Raw genomic sequence first — 12414 nt, 5'->3', positions numbered from 1 at the left:
TTTATACATCTATCAAAGTGATGATATGATTTTTATCATTTATTCTCAGAATGTAGTGGATCACATTGATTAATACTTAATCCTCTTTGCACTTGAGAGGCAACTCCCACCTGGTCATGCTGAGTAATTTATTCAACATCCTGCTAAATTTGGCTTTTTAGTGTTTTTGAGGTTTTTTTTTGCATTCATTTTTATGAAATATGTTGGCCTGTAATTTTCTTTTCTTGTAGATGTCTGACCTGACATTGGTAAGAGGCTAATGCTGGCTTTACAAAATGTGTTTGTAATGTTGTTTCTGCTTCACTTCTTTTAAGAGGCTAAAAAACCATTGACATTGAATTCAGTAAAGTCGGCAGATAGAAAATTTTTAAAAGAATGAATTGTAAAAAAATGACTTGCATTTTCATAGAGTGATAAAGAATTTTGAAAAGATCCTGTTTATGATCACGTGATAAAAACAAAATGCTTAGAAAAAATAATTTAACCAGGGAGGCAAAAGATCCATGTACTGAAAGCTCTCTGATGCTGCAGAAGGAAATCACACAACATAAAAGTGAATATTGTTGCCAAGTGTCCCAAATGACCTGCAGATTCCTATCAAAAACTGAGTAGCATTTTCACAGAAACGGAAAATAGCCTTAAAGTTATGTGAAGTCACAAAGAGCACAAATAGATCAAGAGTTTGTAAGAAGAAAGGAAGGCTAGAGACATCATACATCCTAATTCATGTACTCAGAGCTACAGTAATCGCACGACAGCATAGGTGTGCTATAAAAGTAGACAAACAGAACAATGGAACAAGGTAGAAAGCCAGGGATAAACTTACATACGTGTGATCAAGGCTATGGATATACTCACTATAGATTATGTCAAAAGTGGCTGGCTGCAAGTAAAAGATGGCTTTATTCCATACACAAGAATAATTCACAGTGCACCACAGACTACCATGACACCAGAAACTATGAAGCTGAGAAGTCAATGCAGGACACCCTTGACACTAGCAATGGACTTTTAGGTATGGATACTAAAAACACAGGCAACAAAAGCAATTCAAACAAGTGAACACCCGTCAAACCAAAATCCCTTAAAGGCAACAAAGAACAGAAGGAAAGGACAGCCCAGAGAATGTGAGAACTTGTTTCAGAACATATTTCTCTTTTTCTAAGATCTCCACCACCCCGGCCCCCATGGGTATGTGTGCATGTTAGCACAGGTGCCCCTGGAGGCTAGAAGCAGTCATCAATCTCCTGGAACTGGAGTTACCTGTAGTTGCGAGCTGCCCTACGTGGGTGATGGGAACTGAGCAGCAGTCCTCTGAAAGAACAGTACGTGTGCTTTAACAGAGGAATCTCACCAGTCCCATGAATCACATTTCTGTAAGGGGTTCACATCCAACCCATAACGGGCTTGAAGAACTTGAAATCCCCAAACCAAAACCAGTGAGCGAAGGACCTGATATCTATTTTCTCAGAGAGAACAGAAATATCAAACAGGCATCCAAGGCAGTGTTTTACATTACTGTATTATCTCGCTTTCATTAGAATGACTGTTATCTAAACCACAGGGGGATGTGAGGACACAGAGAAAGGGGAACACTCATGTATTGTTGACAGGAAAGTGAATTGGTACAGACAACCATGGAAAGCAATATAGAAGTTCCTCAGAAAATAAGATTACATATGCAGTAAACCTCCTGTTAGACATAATACACAGGACATAAAATCGGCCCTTCCTTTGTGTGTGGTGCTGGAGCTCCAACTCAGAGTGTTACACAGGTAAGCAGGTGCTTTAAGCCACATTCCCATCCTCGAACTCACTACCTATAAGGCATCTGTACCACCATTTTCACTGACATAGCTGGGTGAGAACAACCCAGTAACTTTACTGCTGGGGAGAGAAGGAAAATGTGGGCTATGTTCACAGTAGACCAGTATTTGTTCACACAAAGAGATCCTGATATCTGTGAAAACATGCATGAATCAGGAGGGCTTTATGCTAAAGGAATAAGCTAGGAACCAAAGGATTAAAGTTCCCATGGTTTCTTTTATATATAATTTTTCAGAAAGTAGAATTCTTGTTAGTACAGAGAAAAATTGTCATTTCCAGAGCTGGATGGAGGGTTTGGAAGGATGGGAGATGAAATGGGTTGATCAAAGGGTGTGGATCTTCCATTATAAGGTACACAGGATTTGGGGATTAATGATCAATGATGAGTAACTATGGATGAGTTAATTTATTTGATTCTGGTAATCATCACACACTGGTGTAGGATGTGTTGCTTTCATTGGTTGAATAAAGAGACTGCCTTGGCCTTTTGATAGGGCAGAAACTTAGGTGGGCGGAGTAGACAGAACAGAATGCTGGGAAGAAGGGAAGTGTGGCAGATGCCATGAATCTCCAGCCTGAGACTGACATAGGTTAGAATCTCTCCTGGCAAGCCATGACCTTGTGGTGACATACAGATTATTAGAAATGTGTTGAATCAAGATGTGAGAGTTAGCCAATAAGAGACTAGAGCTAATGGCCAGGCAGTAATTTAATTAATACAATTTCTGTGTGGTTATTTCAGAGCTTAAGCTTGCTGGACGGCGGAACGCAACAAAGGGCCTGCACCTCTTACAACAACACACTGTTCACACATAGCAAACTGACATGTTTACCCTGTTTCCATTTATTAAAGTCTTTATTTAAAAACACAAAAGTAATCTATGGGTCCCACATCTCTGCAGCTCAGAAACTGTGGAAAACAATGATCATCCCAAGGGGGATAATTGTAACATCTACTTGGAGGTGTTTTCTATGTAAATATTGCTGTTTCAACAAGAAAATAGGTCAGGCTTTCTTGACTCACCAATGCCTCAACTCCAGCTCAGTTCTGTAACAGCTAATTGGCTGAATTAACCTCTGCAATTCAGCCACCCTGTGAACCATCCTATAGAACGGAGATTCCCCTACTTCTGTTGGTGTTCAATTCCAGAATCTAGTATGCTACTTGTTATGGTTTTCGTCTCTTTAAGAGACAAGCGACACTCACTCCCGGCGACCCCTGCCCTCCTCCCATCATCTTAGATTCTCTCTGTCCCCTCTAGGTGTGCGTGCATGTCTCTCTCTCAGGCCCTTCTTTGTCTCTCTCCTCCTCTTTTCTCTCTTCCCTTTCTCTCTCTCTTTCTCTTTTTTCTACCTCTCCTTTAAGTAATAAATATTCAATTCTATTCTGTACTATGTGTCTGCCCATGTCCCTGCTTACTGTTGCCTACCCAGCCGCTCGCCTCGCTGGGACCAGCAACTGCTCCAGGGGTCTGGCATCTGTTTCTGCCTGGGACAAGCTGCTCTGAAGGACCGCCGGGGGATCTTGCAGCATTTTTAAAACTACTTATTTTCTGTTTTATTAACATAAAACACAGTATTATGGGCAAACTTCTGTGTGTGTGCAGATGGCAGGAGATGGGGAATAGTGAGTTCACAGGTGAAATGAACATCCCGGAATAATCTCACATGGACTGTGAGGCAAGGCTGGGTCCTGACACTGCAGCTGATTTTCACGACATGACAAATTGTGACTCATCATTCAGCTAGTTGCTGCAGTGGACTACAGCGATGGTATCCATGCAGGATGAAGTGTTTAAGTTTTAGTGTTCATAGCCATGAATAACATTGAACAACACTTGCCTGCCACTGGAGCCTGTAACCAAAGAGATTGTCTGTTACAGTATCTAGCCTTTCCTGGACCAAAGGACTGGCTCAAAGTTTCCCCTGAAGTTACTATATCCTTTTGCATCTTTGGCCAATTTTTTATGCCTGCCTTTTTGGAAAAATTGAGGCTGAGAGAAATTATATGACAAATTTAAGGCCATAAAGCAAAGGAGAAAAGAACACATTGAGATTCAAATCAAGACAGGTGCCCACAAGGCATCGGCTCTTACCAATTCTATTACGTTTGGTAGCCAACTCCAAAACTGCATTTTCCAGAGTACATGGAGGTCCAACTGGACTCTTTAAACACACTTATGCAATGGTCCCAGAGCAGCGTTTGCGTGAATGTGCTAACCTGTGTTCCGCTTTGCCACCCACACGTGGAGTCCCAGAGCAGCGTTTGCATGAGTGTGCTAACCTGTGTTCCGCTTTGCCACCCACACCTGGAGGAAGAAAGCATGTCACAAATACAATGCATCCTTTGTTTTCCAGCTTCCATTGTGATTGAGAAGTGGTGGTGCCACATGGATCCCTGCTTGGAAGGAGAGGACTGCCGAGTCCTTCCGGACTCCTCGGGTTGGTCCTGTAGCAGTGGCAATAAAGTCAAAACCACTAAGGTAAGTATGAACAAAAGGTAACTGTAATTTACAGCTGCGGGAGCTGCTAACACAGGGGTTCCTGCTGTGCCTGGATCTCACCAGCAAGAGAACAACATTGTTTTGTGTTGATAAACCTGCCAGGGCTGTGCTACACTGTGGCTTTTGCCTTTCAGGAGAGTCCATTTGCCAGTGTTGCTGCTGCGTGTTGGGGCAGTGATTTGGTGGGTGAACTCTTGCTTTCAGCAGGGCCCCTAAATTCCCTTCTGCTCCTTCAGGAGCTCAATTTAAAGTAAAGGTTTCCGAGTTGACAGAGTGGTGTATCAAAGCGACATGGCAAGAATCCACGTCCAGATGATTTACTCAGATAGGAAAATGTGCTGCCACTGAGATTGGAGACAGGCCAGGTGAGATTCTCACTCAAGTCTTCCACAGCTTCTCCCTAGTGGTTCCCCATTCTGAATTTCTTGCTCCTGAAGGAAAACACAAGTACTTCAGCTCTTCAGAGAGAAAGCAAACTTCTTTGTCTTGTTGTGTCCTCTCAATTACTTGGATTTTAGAAATTTTTACTGCCAAATCCTTTCATGACTGCTTTCCTGGCTCCCACCTAATCCATCATCACGTCCAGTGACTAATGACTTCCTTCCGGCAGAAACTCCATTTATTGACTACAGCAAACAGTTGTGAGATGTCAGCTCTCAACCAGGCCATGCTAAAACCTCTGAGCAGCTTCAGTCATCCCATTCAGAGACAATCATGCAAGGCAGGTTCCCTTCTTTCTGCCCCAAACCTCCTGGCCTTCTGTTGGTCTCTGCCATGATGCCTTTGAGGTGGTCCTTCCTTCTCATATGATGTGATGTCTTCCCTTCCTTTCTAGTCAACTATTCTTCTTCTTCAGTGAATCTATCCTTGGTTGCATCTGAGTTTGGTGACTGAGTGTCCACTAGGGTTACATTTTCCATGGATAGCTGTATTCCTTTGTTCCCTACATCCCTTCCTATCTAGTGTGGGATCTGTGAAGTCAGGTCCTTGTCTGTGTTTGCCTATCTTGGTAGGCCCAGATCCAGCTGATGTCACCATAGCTGTTTCTTGAATACCAGTTAACGACAAGTCTTTCTGAGGTTACTGGAGTTAGACGGGTTGCAATGATGTCCATTTAAAGTTGTCTCCCATTAGAACATAACTTGTGCTTACTGGTAATGTGTGATTTCAGCAACATTTGTGTTGACAGGACCTGTGTAGATTCCACCAGTCACAGACTAAAACATTAAAAGGTAATCACATCTCAACTAAACCAGTACAGTTTTCTTTTTTGTCATTATTCCCTAAATAATAGAGTATAAAAACCATTTCTGGCTGAAGAGATGTCTTGACAGTTAAGAGCACCTTCTGGTTTTGAAGAGGACTTGGGTCCAGTTCCCAGCACCTACATGGCAGCTCACAACCATTTGTAATTCCATTTCCAGGGGATCAAGTGCTTCTTCAGGCCTTTATAGACACTTCACCCATGTGATGCTTCGATATACATGCAGACAAGTAAAATAGCTATATATTTGCATTTGTGTTGTAGTTGCTATAAGCAATCTAGAAATTATTTAAAATATCAAAAAGTCTGTATACACTACACGTAAGTGGCATGCCATTCTAGGTAGGTTTTCCGCATGTACAGATTTTGGTATCTCTGGGTGCTCTTTGAGGCAATCCTCCATAGACCTCAAGTCACAACTCTATTTTTACATCCATGTCAGAGGAAATCCATGGAGGTATTTGTTGAAGCAGCAAGGAGGTTAACTGTCCCACTGCCCAACTAATCCCTCTAGGCCACGCCCAGTAAACTCCCAGCCACCTAAGGCCATTGCACTTGCTAAGCAACTTCTGTTTCCTGCTCCCGACTCCTTTCAGCTGTTCCCATAAGTACTCTCTAAATAAAAAGTATTGAAGTCTCCTATGAGGTAAAAAAAAATAATCTTCTATCTATCAGTGATTAAAATAAACTTTCATTGCATTTCTTGTAGACTAAGAAATAACATTTTAGAAGATTAAATTTGTATTGATTTTTAGATATAAATGTAAAACAAGATTGAATGGAAGCCAAGTGAATTCTGGAAAAAGAATGTGTGTAAGTAGTTCACTTGGTAGAGTGGCTCTCTCTCTTTATGTGCAGTTAGTGAGAGCATTAGCAGGAAGTAAACCTTTAGGGGCATTTTGCCTCTGTGTGTGGGGAATATGAGTTTGCTCTAGCTCAATTCCCAATGGTAGTGACATTTCATTTATCTCCTGGAAAGATGTAGAGACATAATACAGTTCCCAAAGCCACTGTAATACTTGGGCTGCCTTTTTTCCCAGTGATATGCCATTTGAGAATAATCTGGAAGGTATAAAACTTTGTTTCCTTTATTAATCCAAGTCAGCATTCCTTGAACTTCTTAAAACACTTTATGTCTGTTATGGCTTGCATGCACACAGAAGTTCATTTGGGGAGCTCTGACTGCCTCACATGCTGAACTTGGCATTCTAGAAACTGTAGCTCTTGCTTGCAATGGTACTGACCTTATATCTCTGGAGGGACAGCCATCCTGTGATGGCAAAGCAGTTGCCTCCCTGGAAGGGGTATTAAGTAAACATCAGAACAGTTTCCATTTTCCTTAAAGAATCTGTGCACAGCAGCATGGGAACACACAGCTCAGAGTGTCAGGTCTTGAGTAGTAAGCCACATATGCTAGGATTCTACTTCTCATTTAAATGCAAATACAGAAAGAGTTAGCAGTTGGTTTGAGATACTAATGGGCTCTGTCTCAGAGATGAAAGTAAGAGAGGCAGACATATCCTTGTTCTTACTTAGCCATCAGCCCCACATAGGAAAGACTGACATCCTCCTCATTTTCCTGAGAAGGCTTAGGAACTACTTCCTGTGGGAAAAGAAGTCATGCTGTTCTCATGCCTCAAGGCTCCTTTTCCTCTCTTCAGAGTTTTTGATTGGCACTTCCCTGTTTCAAACTGTCAGTGCTAAAATTTCTTCCAAGGACCCAGTGACTTTGTAGCATCAACAGTAAGGGTGTGTCAGGGCATTTGAATAATTTGTCAGTAGATGAAGACAACTTTGATCTTGTGAAAGTCTGTGGTATTTAAGCTTCTTATTTTGAAACTGTGAATAAATAAGGAAGAGCTTTACTGAGTGCTTTCTTCCCCTTTGGGGATACTGGACAATATGTGAGGATATGTTTGGGTTGCCAGATGTTGAGGTGGAGATGCTACAGGCATCTGTGAGTCAACACCATGGACAGTGGTAGGCATTCTACAAAGGATGGTATAGTCCCCACAGTCAATGGTGCTTAGGCCCAGGCACTGTTCTAGAGAATGATATGTTTTCTCAGGAGCTTTCTGTAACCTCCCTACTCAATTCTTGAAATTCACTTTGTTATTTCTCTACCCCAAAGAACTTGATATTGAATTAAGGGACCTACACATTCTTGGCAACTTCAACTGAGTTACGTCCCTAGCCTTACCTCTACTTTTAAAATTTTGAGATAAACTTTCATGTCTTGAATGTCCAATCTAGTAGGTGTGGATGTTATTCAATTTTTTTTTCAAATTTTCTATTAAGTGTCTAAAAGTTTCCAGGGTTTCATTGGAAATGCAAAGAGGAATGAGTCAAGAAGAAAAGTGTCTCATGGATATTTGTTTAAACCCCAAGAGACTTCAGTCTTTAGGATGATCATGCCTATGAAACTGACATTTGTAGGATCAGGAATAAAAATAAAATTTTAATCATCTGAAATATGCAGAAATTTATTAAATAACAGAAATGGCAGTGTTGGCTTCAGAAGCTTCCTTCATATTAGTGTTTCCCAGGCTCTAGTCCTTGCCCAGTACCTTCCTCAAGCGACACCTTAGTTGTGGCCTTTCTCTATCTCTTGGGTATCACCATGGGTCACCTCCATAATTATTTCATTGTTTCATGACTGTAGAATTATTCACTTGTTAAAAATGCAGTCTTAGACCTCACTTCTAGCCTACTTGGCATAGTAAGCCTAGGGCTGGACTTAGAACACAGACTTCTATGTCGGTTTACTTTGAGGATAGGAACCATCTTAGAGTGAAATGACAGGAATAAAATATTCCCAGCAAATGGGACCAGAAAGCAAGCAGGAGTTTCCACTCTAATATCAGAAAACCAGAGTTGAAACTAAAATTTACCCAAAGAGATAAGGAAGAATACTTCATTTTAATCAAGGCAAAAATTAACCTAGAAGACATTACAATCCCAAACATAAATGTATTAAACTCTAGCATACCCCATTTCATAAAGAGCATACTACTAGACTTCAAGATATAATCTAAGCACAATTCAATAATAGTTGGTGATTTCAATATCTCCTCTCCCCAGGAGCTATGTCATTTGGACAAAAATAAACAGAGATACGTTAGAATTAAGTAATTATACATCAGATAGACTTAGGAGATATCTATAGAATATTCCAACCAAACACCAAAGAATATACATTCTACTTAGCCACCCATAGAAGTTTCTCCAAAACAAACCACATACTGAGGCATGAAACAAATTCCTACAAACACAAAAGAATTGACACAAGTAACTCCAAGTATGCTACCTAACTGTTGTTCAGTAAAACTTATAGTCATAAAATAATCTATAAAAACCATAATAACTAATAGGTATTAACACTTTACTGAATGATGAATGGGTCAAAAATCAAGACATACATAAAAAAATCTTAGAATGAAATATGACAAGAAAATGCAACAAAACCTATAGGACACATTAACAATAGTCTCAAAAAGAAAATGTATAGCTCTAAGTATCTATATTTAAAAACCAGAAATTACATAAATTAACAACTTAAAGATGCAACTCAATAATTTGCAGAAACAAGAACAAACTGAAATCCAGTAGACTGTAAGAAGTAGTAAAAATCAGAACAAGATACAAGACGTTTCTGAACAGAACTCCATTTGCTCAGAAATTGAGGGCAACAATTGACAAATGGGGCCTCATAAAACTAAAATGCTTCTCCTGCAAAGGAAATAATTGAGAAGAGAGTGAAAAAGAATTTTTGATAGCTATACATATGATAAGAGGATTAAATATCCAGAATATACAAGGAATGTAAAAACCAGAGTCAATAAATGATTCCATTAATAATATGGGCTATGAGTCTGAACAAAGTTTTCAAAAGAAGAAATAAAAGTGGCTACTACCCAAGTATTCGAAATTTTCAGCAGTAAGAGAAATGCAAATTAAAACCGCACTCAGATTTTCTCTTCCCAATCAGGATGGCCAAGATCATGAAAACATTTGACAGCAAATATTGACAAGATTATGGGGAAAAAGGATCCCACATTCACTTTGGGCTTACAAAATGGTCTAGTCACTCTGGAAATTAGTGTGGAGATTGTTTAAAATGTAGGAACTGAATCTACCATATGACCCAGCTATACCATTCTTTGATATATACTCAAAGAACTCAGTATTCTACTCTAAAGATATGTGCTCAGCCATGTTCATTCCTGCTCTAATCACAGTAGCTAGGAAGCAGAATCAGCATAAATGTCTTTCAGCTGATGAGTGGACAATGAAAATGTGGTATACATACATATTGAAATTCTATTCAGCTGGTAAAAAATAAATAAAAGCATGAAACTTGCAGGTAAATGGAGCTGGAAATTGTGCTGAGTAAAGTAACCCAGATCCAGATATATAAATGCTATTATCATCCTTCTTATTTGTAGTCTCTAGCTCTGTTTCTTTAGGTTTGAGTAGCTAGCCCATAGTTTCTGAAGAAGCCAGGAAAATAGGGAGGGACCTATAGCAGGGCAGAATTTATGTAGGTGGGGAAGACAGAACTGAATGCTGGGAGAAAGGAAGCAGATTCATGGAGAAGCCATGTAGCCCTGCTGGAGACAGATGCCAGAACTTTAGCTGGTGGGTGTAACATGAAGGCCTGCTCTTTGGGGTCGCCATCCTGCCCAGTTCCCACAGCCGGCAAGTCCCAAAGATAATCACACAGAGGTCTCCACTACTTATAAATTGATTGGCCCATTAGTTCAGGCTTTTTATTAGCTCTTATGACTTATATTAACCCATTATTCTTATTTATGTTAGCCACATGGCTCAGTACCTTTTTCAGTGGGGCAGGTCACATCCTGCTTCTTCTGTGGTCTGGGCAGGACTGCCTATACATCCTGGAAATTTCCGGTAGGCACAGATGGCCCAGATGTCTGAGCTCTACATCCAGAACAGATTCAAGGTGCTGCCTGAGATGATCAAGCCTCACAGGATACTCCAGTCAGGATCTGATCATAACTCTAAATTTTCTTTAGGTCCCCATAAGATTATCAGTGCCCCCAACAAGCTGGAAGTTGTCTGGAATACTACGCCCACATATGCCCCAAAATGGACTATGGCTATTTTCCTTTGTTTAAAAAAAAGAGGGAAAAGTGGTACAGGAGAACAGTTCTATATTCTGTCAATTATATTTTAAATAAACGCTGATTGGCTGATAGCCAGGCAGGAAGTATAGGCGGGAAAACCAGACAGACAATGAGAACAGGAGTATTCTAGGAAGAAGGAAGCTTCCTCCACAGTCCTGCTCAGATTACAGAAGAAGTAAGATATGACCTGCCCCGCTGAGAAAGGTACCAAGCCATGTGGTTAACATAGACTAGAATAATGGGCTAACTTAAGTTATAAGAGCTAATATGAAGCCTGAGCTAGTGAGCCAATCAGTTTATATCTAATGTAGATTTCTGTGTCATTCTTTGGGGCTAAACAGCTGTAGAACTTGGTAGGACAGAAACCCCAACAAGTAGGCCCTCATGTTACAGGTAGGCCATGACCTCATGCTGATACACAGATTAATGGAGATGGGTTAAATTAAGATATAAGAGTTACCCAATAAGAAGCTAGAGCTAATGGGCCATGCAGTATTTTAATTAATACAGTTTCTGTATGATTATTTCGGGGCTGAGCAGCTGGGAACCAACATGCAGCCTCCTTTCAACAAGGGACCATGGTGGAAAAGTGAGAGATGGAGCTCCGGGGAGTGAAACAGTAGGAAACAGGTGCTATTGGTGGGGGTGGTGGGAAAATGGGGGGTGGGTCAGACTTCAACTGGGGAAGGGGAGGGAGGGCAATAGAGGAGGAGCGGAGAGAGCACTAGGATGTTGGATAAGACCATATGGCAGCATATTATTTTAGTACTTAAAGTGTATATGTGAGCTTTTTTTAAAAAAGATTTATTTATTAAGTATACAACATTCTGCCTCCATGTATGCCCATACATGAGAAGAGGGTGCCAGATCTCATTACAGATGGTTGTGAGCCACCATGTGGTTGCTGGGAATTGAACTCAGGACCTCTGGAAGAACAGTCAGTGCTCTTAACCACTGAGCCATCTCTCCAGCCCCCATATGTGAGTTTTAAATGGAGTTTTGGGGTAGCGCTATCCCCGAAGAATCATGTACTATCTAACAAAAGCTAGTTCCAAAAATGGGAAGCTTCTCAATCAAGTCTTCCAAAATTACATTGGCTATTGGCAATTGCCATTACTCTTGGTTGCCTTCCAGAACTTGAATGTAAGACCCTGTTACTGAAGGTACCACACACTCAGTCAGAGCACATGTAGTACTTGAGCTGGAATTGACCTGGATGCCTCCTCCCAGAGGGCTGGCTCTATAGTATCCAAAGATGCCGGGCAGCAATCTGTAGTTGTCTAACCCAGCTGGAAAGCCTACAAACCCCAACAATGATCAGCCTAGTAAAATATCCGGCATAGTGTGATAGTCACACATTTATCTCAGAATGACCAACAGTTGTCTAATTTGACTTCAGATCCACTCATTAGGAAGAAATCCATGCCTTGTACTATAAACCTAGCCAAGTATCTATAGCTGGTAGTATAGACCTGAAAAGAGAATCTACTACTTGCATTTTTCTAAACTAATAGAATATATAACTATATTCAAAATCTTATCTTGGTACCCACAGATAAGTGTGGCTCTCACCCCTCATCAAATAAACTTCTTCTTCTTCTTCTTCTTCTTCTTCTTCTTCTTCTTCTTCTTCTTCTTCTTCTTCTTCTTCTTCTTCTTCTTCTTCTTCTTC

General features: G+C 40.6%; 1 protein-coding gene across 1 annotated transcript in view; it reads left to right on the top strand.

The window, feature by feature from the left end:
* Positions 1 to 12414, top strand: part of Fam19a4 (family with sequence similarity 19 member A4, C-C motif chemokine like) — a 213652-nt gene that overhangs the window by 196364 nt on the left and 4874 nt on the right. The window contains exon 5 of the mRNA XM_005364921.3: positions 4186 to 4310. Within this exon, the coding sequence (XP_005364978.1) occupies positions 4186 to 4310 (125 nt within the window). The remainder of the gene's footprint in view (positions 1 to 4185; positions 4311 to 12414) is intronic.

The sequence above is a fragment of the Microtus ochrogaster genome, unplaced genomic scaffold, assembly GCF_000317375.1.
Source record: "Microtus ochrogaster isolate Prairie Vole_2 unplaced genomic scaffold, MicOch1.0 UNK1, whole genome shotgun sequence".
NCBI lineage: Eukaryota > Metazoa > Chordata > Mammalia > Rodentia > Cricetidae > Microtus > Microtus ochrogaster.
Note: the sequence above shows the minus strand (reverse complement) of the source record. Positions and strands in the feature narration are given on the sequence as shown.